Here is a 19031-nt window from a genome sequence, read left to right on the forward strand (position 1 = left end):
ATTGGAGGAAACATAGGATGCAAATGTGAGTGACCAATCACTCTGTACTCCTGTGCATGAGATGGGCCAGCAAGGCAGATATAAGGCAGCCAGGTCCCATGAGGGATCACTTGCCTGCACATCTTTGTATTCCACGACCCAGCTGCTGCTACTGATTCCCTGGAACCATGTCAAGGGCTGTGGAGAGGTCACAGCCATTCACCCTGGAGGAGAACATTGCTTTGGTGGATGTGATCCTCCCACGGTACCCCATGCTGTATGGGCGACCAGGTTATCAGGTGAGTGCAGTGTCCACTGCCACAGACTGTCCCTTTTTTGTGACTGTGACTACTGCCATTATGTCCATGTGTGACACACATGCCATGTACTGTAGGGGGGTCACAGGGGGGGGGAATGCATGATGTCTCCCAGAAGTGCCCTGAGACAGGAGGGGTGGGTGCAGAGACCTCCCAGCAGTGCCCTGAGACAGGAGGGGTGGGTGCAGAGTCCTCCCAGCAGTGCCCTGAGACAGGCGGGGTGGGTGCAGAGACCTCCCAGCAGTGCCCTGAGACAGGAGGGGTGGGTGCAGAGTCCTCCCAGCAGTGCCCTGAGACAGGAGGGGTGGGTGCAGAGTCCTCCCAGCAGTGCCCTGAGACAGGAGGGGTGGGTGCAGAGACCTTCCAGCAGTGCCCTGAGACAGGAGGGGTGGGTGCAGATACCTCCCAGCAGTGCCCTGAGACAGGAGGGGTGGGTGCAGAGTCCTCCCAGCAGTGCCCTGAGACAGGAGGGGTGGGTGCAGAGTCCTCCCAGCAGTGCCCTGAGACAGGAGGGGTGGGTGCAGAGTCCTCCCAGCAGTGCCCTGAGACAGGAGGGGTGGGTGTGATGCACAGTGTGAGCCTGGCTCCTTGCTAGTGTAGTTGCCCTCATTCCACCTGTGTTCCCTCTATGGCACGTACTGCTTTTGGCCTTCCCCCAGAGGCTCATGTCCCTATGACAAAGGTGCAATGCGTTGGATGCATACTATGCCTTGTTGTAAATGGCAAATGTGTTCTAATCTGTGTCCCTGTGACATGTGCCAGGTGTATTGATGTAGTGTCACTTGTTCATCCTCACAGGTAGACGCCTCTGCCAAGGCACAGATCTGGCTGGACGCCGTCAGCGCCTTAAGGAGTGCGGATGGTCGGAGGCGGCGCATGTCCCAGGTGAGGAAACGCTGGCAGGATATCCGGTGCTGGACGAGGAGGATCGCACGGGTCCTGCTGGGGGACTCACCTGAGAGCCACAAGAACCGGGGCCGCCGCCGTCTCTCCCACATCCAGAAACGTGTGCTGGCGGTGGTCTTTCCAGACATGGACAGGCGCCTACAGGAGATGCAGCAGCAGGAAGGGGGTAGGTACATGTGTGTTTGTTGTGTTTCACCAGCATTTGTGGGTGCACTGTTCCATGGATACACTTCCAGGGTTTATGGTGCTGTGCAGATCCTGATACCCACAATATTGCAGTGCTCCCCTGCCTCCCTTCCCCTCCACCATGTATATTGACGTGAGCTGTATTACAAGTGTCCACTGTCCATCCTGACCTGATTTTCCAAGTACATACTCACGGTGCCCATTGCCTGTGTTTCTTGTAGCAATCATCTGATGATGCCCATTTGTACATGATTATTTGGACAGGCGCAACTTGGGTATTGTGTGTGCAATCCTGATTTGTTGCATCCCATGTGTATTTCAGCCAGACTAAGAGATGTAAGTGCTTCCTGTGTCTCCACAGATTTGTCTCATGTAGGGAGTGGGTGGTGTGGGCATGGCCTACATGTCAGGACCTGTACTCTCCTTGCTAGGACTGGCCAGTGTGTGATGTTTGTCTGGACATACACTCAAGGTGCAGTGTGCCAGTCATGGTGGGCATTTTATCATGATGACCTATGCTGCATGTGCCTCTAGTTCCTGGATGTGGTCCCTGCTCATCCCTATTGCCTGCCACGCTGTGTGTTGCAGATGCAGTGCTGGATTGTCCCCAGGGCCTTGGTCCTCAGTCGAAGTTCCATGTCATCTCATTTGCTAATGTGTCATGCTCTCCATAGATATTTCCATGGCATGGTGGGTCACACAACTGTGCCTTGCAGGGCCTACATATGTACCTTGTTTTGTAGTTGTGACTCTTCCTTTGTTTCAGGCGATGCACTGTAACCGCAGTTGATTGGACTCATGTGACATATGTTTACAGGTGTATGATTAATTTCTGTCTCTTCACCCTGCCCACAGCATCGTCGGGGGACACGGAGGGAGACATTGACACAGACGGCGCGGAGGGACCGAGCACCAGTGCCAGCGGTGACATCGCGCATGGCACATCGAGTGGGACAGAGGCGGTGGAGAGTGACCCCGGGGACCTGTCGACTGGCACAACAGACTATGAAGCTGACGGGTCCGAGGTTGAGCTCTCCGAGTGGGCGGTGGCTGCACCACCATCTGACAGCAGCCCTACATCTGTCACCGCCCCCTCCATTGGCATCACCCTCCTCCCACGTGCTCGTGTCCCTTCCCAACGTGCCCGGTCACCGCATGTCTCCTTCGTGCCAGGCACCGCACCCCCTGCCCCTGTCTCCACTGCTGCCGCCAATGCTGAGTCTGTGGACATCCAGCGGCAGTTGCAGATTGGTCAGACTGCGATCCTTAATGTCCTCCATGGCCACAGCCAGGTCCTCAACAACATGGAGGCATACTTGGAGGGCATTCATTCATCGCAGGCTGACCAACGCAACTTGCTGAGGTCCATAGACTCCACACTGACTGCAGCAGTGGGTCTCCTGCAGTGCTACATCCCACCCCCTACCCCTGCCCCTTCCACACTTCCCACTCCCATGCCTGTCCCACATACACACAGACGTAAGCATGCACCCACCACAACAGACACAGGCACCACACCAGCAGGGAAGGTCCGCCGCACACCTCCTGACACGCACACACAGGGTGAAGTAGGCACACCCACTGGGTCGGGGGGCAAACGTGTGACACGCAGCCAGAGTGGGAGTCCGCATTCCACAAAATCCACTCCCTCCAAATCCCCTCCCCTCAGCTCTCCTGGCCACATCTCCCCCAAAGACTCCTTCATGGCCGCTCTGTCCCTGAGCCCCACAGTGACACCACCCGCAAGCGGTCACGGAAGTCCACGGTCAGGGTGGTTGAGTCCCCCCCCCCTGTCCACACCCTCCCCCAGTGGCGCTGCGACCCATCCCTCTGACCCCCCACCCCCTCCTTGGGGGCTGTGGTTCCTTCGGGTGCAGGGGAGTTCCTGGAGGACCTTGCCGAGGTGTGCAGCGTGCTCCTAGAATCCAGCTTTGGCCCTGCCCCACCCCCTGTGGTGGAGTCCTCCATCCCTGCACCCATGTCGCCTACCCCTCGCCCTCCTGTCCCTGCGGTGCCTGGTTCTTCCCCCCCCCCCCCCACATGATGCCCTCACCCCTGTGGAAGACGACGGCTTGTAACTGTGCAGGCAAGCTAGGGGACACGCATCCCACTGTGTCCCCCATCCAGCTGTGACTCCTGGACTGCCCTATGGGCTTTGTAAATATTGAACTTACTACATACCAGTTATTTGATCCTGCTGAATAAAGCTAATTTTTTTTCCCTTGGAACACTCCTGCTTTGCTGGTATTGCTGTTGGTGGGGCTGCTACATGGTTGTGGGTGGTGTTCATGTGTTGGGTGTGTGGGAAATGTAGTGTGCTGGTCATAGGGGGGACCCTGGGATCTGTGTGCCATCACACGGTGTTAGATAGCTTTCTCCATTCATGTAAGCAGTTGCTGCATGGTGCAATTGGCCAAAGGTGTATTCCTTCCTCTGTGTACCCTGACTTCTTCCCCGCAGGGTGTGCCCTGACTTTGGCGCTGAGCTGTGTGTACATTAGCTGGGTGTGTGACGGAGTCCTTCAACTTTGCACATGCATGCTGGCCCATTCTCCACCTGCATCATTCGTGGCATCCTTGGTAGTCATTGTACTTGTGTTTGTGGACTATTGACATGACTTCATGTGGACATGTTTTATTTTTGGCCCTCTGCATGCGTATACTCCCAGCCTCGCACACATGTGGTACGTGTACTGCAGGGTCTTTGTGCACCTGACTGACATTTGTGGGCATGGTATCTGTGGCTACTCCACCCTTTGCGTTCCAAGGGCAATGCTGGGAGTGTTAGGCACCCACCCCTCTCATGTCTGGGCACTGCTGGGGGGACTCTGCACACACCCCTCTCATGTCAGGGCACTGCTGGGAGGACTCTGCACACACCCCTCTCATGTCAGGGCACTACTGGGAGGACTCTGCACCCACCCCTCTCATGTCAGGGCACTGCTGGGAGTGATAGGCACCCACCCCTCCTGTCTCAGGGCACTGCTGGGAGGTCTCTGCACCCACCCCTCCTGTCTCAGGGCACTGCTGGGAGGACTCTGCACCCACCCCTTTCATGTCAGGGCACTGCTGGGAGTGATAGGCACCCACCCCTCCTGTCTCAGGGCACTGCTGGGAGGTCTCTGCACCCAGCCCTCCTGTCTCAGGGCACTGCTGGGAGGACTCTGCACACACCCCTCCTGTCTCAGGGCACTGCTGGGAGGTCTCTGCACCCACCCCTCCTGTCTCAGGGCACTGCTGGGAGGTCTCTGCACCCACCCCTCCTGTCTCAGGGCACTGCTGGGAGGTCTCTGCACCCACCCCTCATGTCTCAGGGCACTGCTGGGAGGACTCTGCACACACCCCTCTCATGTCAGGGCACTGCTGGGAGGACTCTGCACACACCCCTCTCATGTCAGGGCACTACTGGGAGGACTCTGCACACACCCCTCTCATGTCAGGGCACTACTGGGAGGACTCTGCACACACCCCTCTCATGTCAGGGCACTGCTGGGAGTGATAGGCACCCACCCCTCCTGTCTCAGGGCACTGCTGGGAGGTCTCTGCACCCACCCCTCATGTCTCAGGGCACTGCTGGGAGGACTCTGCACCCACCCCTCTCATGTCAGGGCACTACTGGGAGGACTCTGCACCCACCCCTCTCATGTCAGGGCACTGCTGGGAGTGATAGGCACCCACCCCTCCTGTCTAAGGGGCACTGCTGGGAGGTCTCTGCACCCACCCCTCCTGTCTCAGGGCACTGCTGGGAGGACTCTGCACACACCCCTCTCATGTCAGGGCACTGCTGGGAGTGATAGGCACCCACCCCTCCTGTCTCTGGTCACTGCTGGGAGGACTCTGCACCCACCCCTCTCATGTCAGGGCACTGCTGGGAGGACTCTGCACACACCCCTCCTGTCTCAGGGCACTGCTGGGAGGTCTCTGCACCCACCCCTCCTGTCTCAGGGCACTGCTGGGAGGTCTCTGCACCCACCCCTCCTGTCTCAGGGCACTGCTGGGAGGACTCTGCACACACCCCTCTCATGTCAGGGCACTGCTGGGAGTGATAGGCACCCACCCCTCCTGTCTCTGGTCACTGCTGGGAGGACTCTGCACACACCCCTCTCATGTCAGGGCACTGCTGGGAGGACTCTGCACACACCCCTCTCATGTCAGGGCACTACTGGGAGGACTCTGCACACACCCCTCTCATGTCAGGGCACTACTGGGAGGACTCTGCACACACCCCTCTCATGTCAGGGCACTGCTGGGAGTGATAGGCACCCACCCCTCCTGTCTCTGGTCACTGCTGGGAGGACTCTGCACCCACCCCTCTCATGTCAGGGCACTGCTGGGAGTGATAGGCACCCACCCCTCCTGTCTCAGGGCACTGCTGGGAGGTCTCTGCACCCACCCCTCATGTCTCAGGGCACTGCTGGGAGGACTCTGCACACACCCCTCTCATGTCAGGGCACTGCTGGGAGGACTCTGCACACACCCCTCTCATGTCAGGGCACTACTGGGAGGACTCTGCACACACCCCTCTCATGTCAGGGCACTACTGGGAGGACTCTGCACACACCCCTCTCATGTCAGGGCACTGCTGGGAGTGATAGGCACCCACCCCTCCTGTCTCTGGTCACTGCTGGGAGGACTCTGCACCCACCCCTCTCATGTCAGGGCACTGCTGGGAGTGATAGGCACCCACCCCTCCTGTCTCAGGGCACTGCTGGGAGGTCTCTGCACCCACCCCTCCTGTCTCAGGGCACTGCTGGGAGGACTCTGCACCCACCCCTCCTGTCTCAGGGCACTGCTGGGAGTGTTAGGCACCCACCCCTCCTGTCTCAGGGCACTGCTGGGAGTGTTAGGCACACACCTCTCTCATGTCTGGGCACTGCTGGGAGGACTCTGCACACACCCCTCCTGTCTCAGGGCACTGCTGGGAGTGTTAGGCACACACCCCTCTCATGTCTGGGCACTGCTGGGTGGACTCTGCACACACCTCTCCGATTTGACAATATGTACGCTCATTACATACACGGATGTGGGTACGCTCCATGCATTCGAGGTGGGGGTACGTGTCGTACTTACACTGTTGGGGTGGGGGTTACGCTCCATGATGCCGCGGGTGGAGGTACGTGTGGTCCTTGCGCGGTTGGGGTGGGGGTACGCTCCAGGCATACGCGGGTGGGGGTACGGGTCGTACTTACGCTGTTGGGGTGGGGGGTACGATCCATGCATACGCGGGTGGGGGTACGTGTGGTACTTACACTGTTGGGGTGGGAGGTACGCTCCATGATGCCGCGGGTGGAGGTACGTGTGGTCCTTGCGCGGTTGGGGTGGGGGGTACGCTCCAGGCATACGCGGGTGGGGGTACGGGTCGTACTTACGCTGTTGGGGTGGGGGGTACGATCCATGCATACGCGGGTGGGGGTACGTGTGGTACTTACACTGTTGGGGTGGGAGGTACGCTCCATGATGCCGCGGGTGGGGGTACGTGTGGTCCTTGCGCGGTTGGGGTGGGGGGTACGCTCCAGGCATACGCGGGTGGGGGTACGGGTCGTACTTACGCTGTTGGGGTGGGGGGTATGCTCCATGCATACGCGGGTGGGGGTACGGGTCGTACTTACGCTGTTGGGGTGGGGGGTACGCTCCATGCATACGCGGGTGGGGGTACGTGTGGTACTTACACTGTTGGGGTGGGGGGTACGCTCCATGCATTCGAGGTGGGGGTACGGGTCGTACTTACACTGTTGGGGTGGGGGTGCGCTCCATGCATACTGGGTGGGGGTACGGTCCGTACATATCCGTCCCCACGCTATGTGATGCTTGTGCGGCCCGTCCCCAGGCCTTTGCCACGTGGGTACGATCCGTCCCGCCATTGTTGGGGTGACGTAGGTGTGGGCGTGGTACGACTCGTACCCACGCTCTTAAGGCGAGGGTACGGGACGTACCGGTCTGGTTGTGTTGCCGGTTCGCGTCGTGAGGGACTTCCGTTGTGGCGGTCGCTGGCTTAGCTGGACACGCCCCCACCCCCTCGTAGTGACCAGGGCCTGGGAGTCAGGTATGTCCAGGGCATGTGTGCTGTGTGACTTTGGTGGGGGGCTTGTGGCCTGCCCTGGTCCTGCCACCCCCCCCCCCCCCCACCCTTTCCCCCTCCCTTAGTTGTTCTGACCTTCTGCGGCGTCTGCGTCGTAACCTGTAGAGGAGGTCGACTGCTATGAGGGCCGGGATGACACGTAGGTTCGGGTCCATGTCTGTCCGTCGCGTACGGGTACCCCTTGTTCGGGTCGTCCTGTCTGTCCGTCGCGTACTGTTCCTCCTTGGTCGCGTCGTCCTGTCTGTCGGTCGCGTACTGGTACTCCTTGTTCGCGTCGTCCTGTCTGTCCGTCGCGTACTGGTCGTCCTTGTTCGCGTCGTCCTGATTTCCCGGCAGTTTTTGGCAGCCGGAAGATATTCCCCGTGCGGGATGACGTCGGTGCGAATCGTAATTCCTGGTTCGTGAATGGCAGGCTGCGAGCGTCCCGACGTCAGGTCGGCGCTTTCCCGGATCGCATTTGTAGGTTTATTTTCGTCGGTCGGGGTTTTGTACGATTCGTACGGAAATGGTGTTTCCGTGCAAATCGTAATTCCATGCTTGTACATTTTTACGACCGGGGACGCGTCGGACGGAGAATATGCTCCGTCCGACGGTTCGTACCCGGTTTTTACAGGATCGTGATCGGCACCCTAATTCCTCGAACCAGAAGGAAACATGTTTTATCCACGGAGTACCCCTACCTTGATCAATTTCTAAAATCTTTGAGGCCCTCTTTGTAACTGGTCAGTTCAGGGGTTGACTAGGGTCGCACCCAAAATAATAGGGGTCGTAGTACTGCGTGGTGATCCAAACGTTTAACATTCAGATCCGTCAGGATGGGTATTAGTGGTGTTCTTACTGGCAACCCCAACACCCTCCTAATGAATTTTTTTTCTCCCGGTTCAAAGGTCTTTTTGCAATGTGGTCCCCAAATTTCAGCACCGTATAATGCGGCTGCTTGTACTTTATATTTATACACCTCCAGGGCAGGAGTCATTGCTTTTGAGGTGTTACTCCCATGCATCTTTGTTATCGGGAACGAATTTTGAAGTTGGGCAATATTATTTTTTTCCAGCTGCTGTTTCCAAGACAGCTTTGCATCCAACATTATCCCTAAATAATTAAAACAATGTACGTACTCTAGCTTTTGGCCTCTAATAGATAAATTCTGCTTGAAGGACTTGTGTGGGTTTATAGCCATGCACTTTGTTTTACCAGAGTTTATTTCAAGGCCCTTTTCGTTACAATATATATAAAAACTATTCAATAGGGATTATAGACATCAGAATTGTATCGTCAGCAAATAAAAGGGCTGGCATTGGGTCCCCCCTCCCCCCCCCAACTTAGGAGAATCATGTGCACAGTCCAATAAATAACTCGGGATGTCATTAACATAAAGAGAGAATAGCGTGGGTGCCAACACACACCCTTGACGTACACCCCGTCTGACTAGAATTGCCTCTGTTAATTCACCCCTTTGGCCCCATCTTACTTCAGCAAAGTTGTCCTCATGTAATCTTATTATTTGCTTCAGTGGCTCAGCGGGAACACCCTGTTTTAGAGATTCCCAGAGCAAATTCCGAGGCACAAGATCGAAAGCGGCCTTAAGGTCTATAAAAGCTATATATATAACTCGCCCTTTTTTATATTTATGTATTTCCAGCATAAACATAAAAATCCAAAAAACATGGTCGATTGTACTCGTTTTTGTTCTAAATCCCGCCTAGAATTTTGAAATCACCTTGTTTTCATCGAGCCAATCGTTTAATCTCCATAAAATATGTCTGGAATACATTTTTTGTAAAATATCAATTAGGCTAATTGGTCGGTAGTTTCCAGGGTCATCACGATTACCTTTTTTAAAAATAGTAACAATTTCTGCCCCTTTCCATTGTTCCGGTATCGGCGAACCACCCGCAATTGCATTACAAAGATAGTTAATATAAGGGCCCCAGACACTATCATCGTGTTTTAATAAGTCCCCCGGGATTTTGTCAGGCCCTGGGGCTGTGCCTGGTTTACCTGCTCCAATTGCTAGGAATGTTTCTTCCAAGCTCAAATGCAGGATATTTGTATTTGAACTGGGGACCACCGATATAGGGCAGGATAGTTCTACTATTTGATTGTCAGCATATAGTTTAGAAAAACGCTCCTCCCACATCTTTGCATCTAAAAAAGGTCCTTAGCATCCCTACTTGTCTTACTACCTTTGGCTATTATACGCCAAAAACCTTTTGATCTTTAGATTTAGCCGCTTCAATTAACTCTATCCAGGTGTTATCCTCCCACTCTTTCTTTGCTTGTTCTAGAATTTGCTTGTATTTAGTTCTCTTCTCCCTTGTGTCTATTACATTATACTTTTTTATTGCCAGTAGGAGATCGGCTTTTGCCTCGCCTCACACCTTGTTATACCACAAATTAGCTCCAGATTTTACTCCAGTTCCCACACTACCTTGTTCTCCTGGTAATTTACTTAATATTGGTACCAATGCTTCCTGCAACTGGGAATGTGCGGTCATTATCGGGAATTCCACTTCTGGGACGTCTAAATGTGACTGAATAATATCGGAAAAAACATTATATATTTGTATCATGGACTCCACCTTGCCTAATATATTCGGCCACTATAAGGCACGACGATTATTGCTCACTATACTACCATCAAGTGAAGGCATTATTTCCCCTTTATTCTGAGCTTTACCCATAAAGAAGTCTGATTTTATTAACAAATGCAAGGGTCGATGGTCGCTGTCGGAGCTAACATCTACTTTCATATCTAGTATATTTGGCCAGAAATTTACAGATGCTATTATGTAGTCAATACAGCTCCTATAAGTGCCTCTACAGAAGGTAGGAGTATTAGGTTTATCTGAAGATACACAGCCGTTACATGCTCTAAGCCAGAAGTTTTGTATTTAGTTACATACATGTGCTATGGGTTCTGAGGGAACACATGCGGAAGAGGGCTAAGTTGAGTTTCAGAATGGCAAGCATTAACCCTTTTGTTGTAAGAGCCTGTTATGTAAGAGCATCAGTACATAGATAGTGTCCCTGGGTTTGCAAAGTATGTGGGAAAGGATGCATGTATGTGTTGTGACTGGGACAGTGGTAGTGTTCTGTCGCAAGGATAAGTGAGGGTTAAATTCACCCTTTGCCTCCTGTTATCCGCGAGTGAAGGTTGTAAGATACTCATTTTGAGTGTGGGTTGGGTCTGAATTTATTGTAGTATCCTCTGCTTGCTAGGATGAGTGCGGGTTAAGCAGACCCTTTGCCTACAGCTGTAGTTAGTGTTGGAGTCCAATTGCCATTTAAGGTAATGTAGAGCCCTGTGGTTTGGGGACGAGCAATGAATGAGAGATACTTTTGCCTACTGCTATGCATAAGTGTGGTTGAAGGAGACATTTTTATAAGTTAAGTTTTATGTAATGTCTTGTGGTGCAAGGACGAGCGAGGGTTGGAGCGCACCTGTTGCCTACTGCTATGCAAGAGTGTGGTTGAAAGAGACCTTTTATGATTCTACTTGGTTGAAAAGTTTTTTATGAGCTGCTCCCTGTGTACACAACATGCCCTTAGCTTTGGGCAGGAGTGTGGGATGAGACACACCCTTTTCTTTGCCCACTATGTCACAAGATGTCCTGGGTCAGGATGAGTTTAGGGTTGAAAGAAACCCATTTTGTAGGTTTATTATTTCTAAGAGAGGGAAATGCGTTCTTTCCTGAAGTATATTGCATTCTCTCCCTAGTTTCCACGATACCTGCTGCTCGGCCTCGTGTGGGTGTGATGTCATAGAATGTTTATGTATGCTTGAGAGATCAGCTGGAGAGCAGAGGCTGGCCAGCAGGAGGCTGATCCTGGTGGGGCATTCATGTTCCATTCATATAACATCTCTAAGCTGTAACCAAGACGATTATCTTTAAATAAACATGATCAGAAAACCTACACTGCCTGCCAAGGCCCTTTCATTGACTGCAACAAATACTTTGGTTCTGATCATTCTCACCTGATGCACCTGTAATTGAGAGGGAGACCCAACGACGAGTGTCCTTCGAAGCTGTGGCAGAAAGGCCAAAGCAGAGAATCTACTTAAAAAGGGAGGAAATCACACATGGGTGCTGGTGGCAGCTGCGTCGTTATCTCTGGGTCTTGTGACCTGTGTCGTGAGTTTCAGGGTCCATTTTTTTAGCTTTGTTATTTGGGTTTCAAGAGGTGGTAATAAGAGTCAATGAGGAGAGATCTCTGTGGTCTTCTTGAATTATGCTGCGTCTGCATTGTTTACACAAATGGAAAGTTCCTCCTTGAAGGAGTCATTTCCATTGGGTTTCATTCTACTTCCCTCGGCCTCCTTTGTGTTTGTTGACTGAGGGAGCTGTTGAATGTCAGCATCGTGTTTGGGAGTCTTGTGTGGAACAGGAGGTGGATTATAGGTTTCCTTACTCTCTAAGAAAGGTTATCAAATTTAAATCTGGGTGGGGAAATGTTTACATTTTCCAAGATAATTTTTTCATGCTGTATTGCCTGGTGTCGTAACGGAATAAAAGGTCCGTATTCTGCGATGGTATCCTCATGTAGTTTATTGGTAATAAATAAATGAAGTAAGGTACAGATGAAGGATGAAACAAAACCAAGTAAAGAACCCCAACAGGAGCAGCCTGCTTGCTGCTCAGCCCTACTCTCAACTGACATTCACGCACGCATAAAACACTATGACATCATACACTCATGCTAACATTCTACACCACACACTGGCTGAGCAGCAAGCTGGAAGCAGATACCACACATCTTCCCCCTTTAATAAAAACACAAAATTGAAAATGCAAGAATAAGCATAATAGCGACATTACAGGGAAGACGCAAGAAGTCTGAATGTCAATAAACATAAGTAACTAAATGAGAATATATAGCAAATATAACGATAGAGGTTTCTGCAATAAAACAATAGAATTAATATGCAGACTAACGATGAGGAGATAAACAGTAAAATAAGGAAGCAAAAGGGGATAAGCAAACCTCGACAAGGAATAACAGAAATAATCCAAATAACACACACCCATCTTCTCCCTTTAATAGAACGACAAAGAAAACATACGTAGGAAGCGCAAAAGAAGAGGAAAAATAGGAAATGTCAACAAGCTAAAAAGAACTAACAAAATACAGAAGGACAACAATACCGTAGCCATAAAAATGAAACACACATAACAAAAGGAATTGACGCTCCAAATCACCACCTAACAAACTAGTTGGCCATACCAGAATGAAGATGGCAAGAAGAAACCGCAAAGAAAACAGACAGTGCATGTCAAAGACATAAAGATAAAACACTCTCAAATGAATAAGAGATATGTAAGGAAAACTCATTTAGAATGAGATAATACCATGAGACTAGCAAAGTAGGTAAGTGACACAATGTAAAATCAACGTACAGGTAAGATGTAAGATAAAAATACAGAGTGTCATATATACCAAGAACCAGAATATGTAGATAAGATAACAGAATTAACAAACATAAGCTATTACAACACAATTACATAACTAACATATGCCCAAAAGAAAGGCACTGTAAGGAAATGTAACGTAAAGTAATGTAAACCACTAATGTATGCAAGAAACATTATGAATGACGAATCACGAAGAATAAGGAACATGTAAAATAAGGTAACATCTTGGATAACATAGTAAGTGACCTGACGAGTCACGAACACGGATCACGAAGGATAAGGCACATGTAAAATAAGGTAACACCCTTGATAACATAGTAAGTGACCTGACGAGTCACGAAACATGGCAAGGTAACATACCATAAAGGATAGCAGTGTTGGTGACCTGGCAAGTCACGTAACATAGGAATGTAACATACTGTGATACCTAACACTGGTGACCTGACAAGTCACGTAACATAAGAATGTAAAATCACTCTTAGATCTCAATAAGAAATGCCCTATGGAATTTTTAAACCTATTAACGTTGCAATAAATACGATGATAAAAACACTCTAGATTCTCCAATAAGAATTGAGAAGGAATCACTGTAAAGTAAGGTACACAGCCGGTAGGCTATTTAAACAAATGCACTAAGCAATGTAAATTCTGACATTGTAAATTCTAACAGTCTAAATTACTGTAACGTAATGTAAAATAACACTAACAAAATGTGACAAATGTCAGCGTAATGCGAAAACAAAAGAAATGCAAGTTGCAAACTGGTTCATATGAGAAATGATAACATTTTAAACTTTAGGCAAGGTTCCAATAAAAAAAATAAGATAAAACAAATAAAGTGGTCACCGTTGTCATTGTTAGTGTGCAGCTGATGCATTATACGGAAACAGTACCTCGTGAAGAAACGTTAGACCTTTGAAGAACAGTTGATGCAAGTAAAACACTGGAGAAATTGTATTCTACGTGTCTAGACTTATTTTCCTTGAAGAGGTGCAGACCGCTAGATGGCACTACACCGTAATCGATAGAACAGCAAAAGTTACACTCACGGTCTTCAAACCCTAAGGAAAAACAAATAAATGTAAATCTCCACCATGAAGTATTGCAGAATGCAGAAGTGAGGAACGCTGTAAACGTTGTCCATATTAAAACGTGGTTGGCAGGATGAATACAGTAAACCACATAATGAAAGAAAGGACAAATCCAAAATGGCGGCACGCAATTTGACGTCGTGCCGGGTGGTTCACTGCACGCCAGTGCAGCAAAACGCCCATTCAGCAGTTCCCTATTTCTCTGCAACGTCACAAATGAGGTATTGCAGCGTGGAAGTAATGAAGGTAAGAGCGCGCGGATCTGTATGCGCTCGTGTCGTTTTCGAAAATATGGCTGAGTCGGTTAAAATGCCAAGGCATGGTGCATACAGGAGGCAAGGCACAACCCAGATAAATAACTAAAGTACTCGCAGCTAATGTTCCAAACATCGTAAACCTTCATCTCAAACAAATGAAAGCATGCGTGTGCTGATGACCTCTTCTTTTAGTTGTATTAATCAGTTAAAAAAGGTTTGCCGAAGCGAAGCACATTAGGGGAGATCTAAGTCTTCAGTTCACAAAACTAGCAGCTCAACCGTTGTATCTCCTATGATAATCTTCACAACACAAACGAGTGGAACAGTTCCAAACTATTCGCGGCAGGCAAACTACATCAAAAACGCCGAACCAAATTCCACTGTTGACACAATGCACAGCTGACAGCGGTAGCTGTTGCGAGAACCAGTTGGGTTTCAATCTTTGCTCACAAACGGCAGCAAACAGAAGAGCCAGCTGGGAGTAGGAATCAGAAGAGAGGACGGAAGGTTGGCATCAGGACGGCAAATAGCAGAAGGAGCAGGTAGACCGAAATGCTGGTTTCAAAAAGTGCATTCACAAGGTAGTAGCATAGTGCTCCAGGGCAGCAGTAAAAACCGAATTGAAAGGCTTGATGCGCGTAAATAGTAAGAAAACCCCTTGGTAAGTTACAGTAGGCAGAAAGAAAGAATTGAAATGGAGACTGGCACGTAGGTGATGAGGGCGACCGGTGGGAGGTCACTGTTGGGGTTCGTATTCTGCGATGGTATCCTCATGTAGTTTATTGGTAATAAATAAATGAAGTAAGGTACAGATGAAGGATGAAACAAAACCAAGTAAAGAACCCCAACAGGAGCAGCCTGCTTGCTGCTCAGCCCTACTCTCAACTGACATTCATGCACGCATAAAACACTATGACATCATACACTCATGCTAACATTCTACACCATACACTGGCTGAGCAGCAAGCTGGAAGCAGATATCACACCTGGGTACCAAATCCCCCAGAAATGTGTACTACACGTGCTCAAAGGGTTTGATGAGCCGGTCGGTTGCATTTTTGCAACATTGTGAAGCTACACGGATGCACTGAGAAGGTTACACTGGCAGGAGTGAACGGGTTCTGGTGAGCCACCTGGAATTCCCAAGCTTGGAGGTAGGTTCTGAGGCTTCAAGCTAAAGCATTGGACACTGCCTATGCCGACTACGGAGACCCAATTCGTCCTTCTTATAGATAGAGGGGCATGTGGCTTCTTTTGTTTCCTATTGGTTTCCTGGGTAAAATTTGGAATTGAAATTCAAATTTAATTTTGTCTTAATTTTTACTTTTAACTATCTACTCTTGTGATGCATGGATTTTCAACCATGGTTTCTGTAGTGGAAGATCTAGAGATCCCACAAAGGTAACTGTGTTGTCGCGTTTCTACTTTTCTGTGGGTGAGGCAGTTCTCCCTATTACATGGACATTCAAGGCCTAGTCCTCTGCCCTGTCCAACTGTCCAGCAGGCCACCAAAAATCTCAGCAGAGGGCCATTCATTGATCACCAGCTAGAAATTAGGGCCCAGAGAGACAACCGCTGTGCCAGACTCCAGTCACTCCGCTCCCAGGAGCAGGACTTTCATTGATGTATTGAGGATCAGAACATGTTAGTAGAGGACAACATGATCTGGAAAAAACCCTACATTTCCACGCTGCTGTATCAATATATGCAATATCCACCATTTCCTCCTTTGAAAATATTTGTCAATCACTAGCTGATATTGAAGCATGCCCATGGTCTCCTCATTAACCACCCTCTAGTGACTTTCAAACAGGAAGACAAAATGCCCTGAAGAACAAATAAAACTCCATACATAATTGCTGAAGTAGTGAGGGCTTGTCAGCGAGAAGCCTAAACGTGTCCTGTGAATTTAATTCACACCAAATGAAGCCGAAACGTGCCCTGTGAATTTAATTCACCACAAATGGAATGGTTGAAGAAAGTGGAACCTGAAGTTGCAACTCACCAGGGGTCACCGTCAGGCTCCCATCCCTCCATCTCACCAGGGGTCACCGTCAGGGTCACCGTCAGGCTCCCATCCCTCCAACTCACCAGGGGTCACCGTCAGGCTCCCATCCCTCCCATCCCTCCAACTCACCAGAGGTCACCGTCAGGCTCCCATCCCTCCAACTCACCAGGGGTCACCGTCAGGCTCCCATCCCTCCAACTCACCAGGGGTCACCGTCAGGCTCCCATCCCTCCCATCCCTCCAACTCACCAGGGGTCACCGTCAGGCCCCCATCCCTCCCATCCCTCCAACTCACCAGGGGTCACCGTCAGGCTCCCATCCCTCCAACTCACCAGGGGTCATCGTCAGGCTCCCATCCCTCCAACTCACCAGGGGTCACCGTCAGGCTCCCATCCCTCCAACTCACCAGGGGTCACCGTCAGGCTCCCATCCCTCCAACTCACCAGGGGTCACCGTCAGGCTCCCATCCCTCCAACTCACCAGGGGTCACCGTCAGGTTCCCATCCCTCCAACTCACCAGGGGTCACCGTCAGGCTCCCATCCCTCCAACTCACCAGGGGTCATCGTCAGGCTCCCATCCCTCCAGCTCGATCAGGCAAAAGAAGCAGCGGGCAACGTCAGGCTCGTTATTGGTGGGACTGTGCACAAAGCCAGCTTTGGCCATCTGCAAAGCATAGAAGATATTCATGAAGTCTAAGCAAGGTTATCGATATACAGCATCTGCGGACCTCAACGTGATCAGTATATCAACATCAGTTGACCAGGAGGCTGTGGCCACCAGAGACCCAGGAATGCCAGATCCAAGCCTCAATTTCAGGACAACCACATTTGATGTGTGCACACAACTGATCTGCATAGAAATCACGTACAAGGCAATGATCAAGAAAAATCTATCATTGAGCAGTTTATGCTTCACCTACATGGGACACGTGACCCCTTCTGTACTAGGTATAAAAGTCAATCAGATGTTCAGGAGGGGAAGAGAGAGAATCCATTTTGGATCTGGTCTTGGACAATGGAATGGAAGGTGCAATTCTTGTGAGTTTCAGGCCAGATAGAGAATTGAGTCAGTGTTAAGAAGCATGAAAAGTAAACAGCTCTTGTAGACCAATGTAGAGGAGCAGAGCCCTCAACTCTGACTCTTTAGAGACTGCACAAACCATCCTCTACAACTGCAGGTCTCCGAGCACTCCACCCCAGGGCACTTGCTTACGAAATACAACATACTCTGCAACACTGTACATTGTGCAATGCTGAGGGCTGGGAGAGATCCTCTAAGCTCAGAGGTGTCTGGAATAGGTATTAGCTAGGGCTCGGCTCCGAACTAACTTTAGAGTAGGAAGACCGAATTGAGGTCCTGGTGTTCATCGCTGCACGGACTAAGAAGTCGCCAGACAGCATCACTACCAATGTGAGATTTGTTTTATCGGTAGTGGAACGGCTACCACAGCAAGTTTGCAGTGGTGCCCGAGACAGAAAAGACATCTGATGGGCCCCTGTGACCCTCCTAGACCCCCCCCCACCCCACCTACAAGCAGGAGCTTGTCTATGGTTGGCTGTCTGGAGCCAGGGCAATCCTCATCACTGTACTACTTTGTCTGCCTCCTGTTCCACCATTCAGTGAGGCGGGACTGGGTGGCTGGCCTTGCGCGTGTGTGGAGCAAGTTTAGACCCTCGGCCAAACGAAACAAACTCTCTAGGTGACTGGTGCAGGCACGCGACCTATCCAGCACTTGTCACATCGATGTTTATAGATTTATAAAAATACTTCAGACTATTCCTTACTCATATGGGTTTTCAAGAGGGGGTTATAAAAGTCAAACGAGGAGAGATCTCTGTATTTCTTGAATAAAGCCTGTGCCTGCATTTGTTTACACCAATGGAAAATTCCTCCTTGAAGGCGTCATTTCCTTTGGATTTCATTCTACTTCCGTCGATATCCTTCGTGTTTGTTGATGGAGGAAGCTGTTGAACGTCAGCCTCGTGTTTGGGAGTCTGTTGTGTGGAATAAAAGGTGGATTATAGGTTCCTTACTCTCGGATAAGAAAGATTGATCAAAAGTAGATGTGGATGGGGGGGGCTTCACATTTTCCCCGGACAGTTTTCCATTACGTGGGTAGCGAATCTCCAGAAAATGAGGCTGCCCGTGGCGCACGCCACGTGCCCACCTAAAAGGGCGGCCACCTTAGTGCCCATTCACACATCACCACGCACTAGTTGTGGGGACCTGGGGAGTCCCCCCCACCCCACCAGTCCAGCACCGAGGTTGCATCACTCCCGTTGCACAGAGGGTTGGGGTGAGGTATTGATAGCTGCCCTTGCCCACTGGCCTCCCTCTTTGCCCCTTCTGGCCACTCAGTCCATGGGTCCACCCCCAGTCCGGGTCGCGAAATGTTCTAGGATCGGCAGAGTCGGTTGTTTCCTGCAGTGACTCTGGGCCCTTTGGGCAGTTTGTGTTGTTTCCTGGAAACGCTCTCTTGGGGTGGCTTGGGGGGGGGGGGGGAAGAGACCCTTGCCCATAGGCGAGTAAAATCAGAGCCCACTGCTGCCCCCCCCCCTTTCTTAAATCTGGATATTGGGTACGGGGGATGCAATGTGCCCATGTAGGACAGCGTGGTTGAGTGAGAACATTAGTCACTGCTTCGACCGGTGGCGGGCAGGGGGGGGGGGGGGGGGGGGGGAGGAAGCATATGAGCACAGCATGGGAGGCCCTTCACCTGGGCATGCCCATGCCCTGAAGGGGGTAGCCACCTGCCAGCACCTGAGGTGACTTTGGCGACGAGAGCATGGGTAAC

General features: G+C 50.8%; 1 protein-coding gene across 1 annotated transcript in view; it reads right to left on the minus strand.

The window, feature by feature from the left end:
• LOC146829901 (baculoviral IAP repeat-containing protein 5.1-like) overlaps positions 1-19031 on the minus strand; it is a 158028-nt gene that overhangs the window by 108264 nt on the left and 30733 nt on the right. The window contains exon 2 of the mRNA XM_085606746.1: positions 16791-16900. Within this exon, the coding sequence (XP_085462872.1) occupies positions 16791-16900 (110 nt within the window). The remainder of the gene's footprint in view (positions 1-16790; positions 16901-19031) is intronic.

The sequence above is a fragment of the Triturus cristatus genome, chromosome 5_2, assembly GCF_964204655.1.
Source record: "Triturus cristatus chromosome 5_2, aTriCri1.1, whole genome shotgun sequence".
Classification (NCBI taxonomy): Eukaryota; Metazoa; Chordata; class Amphibia; order Caudata; family Salamandridae; genus Triturus; species Triturus cristatus.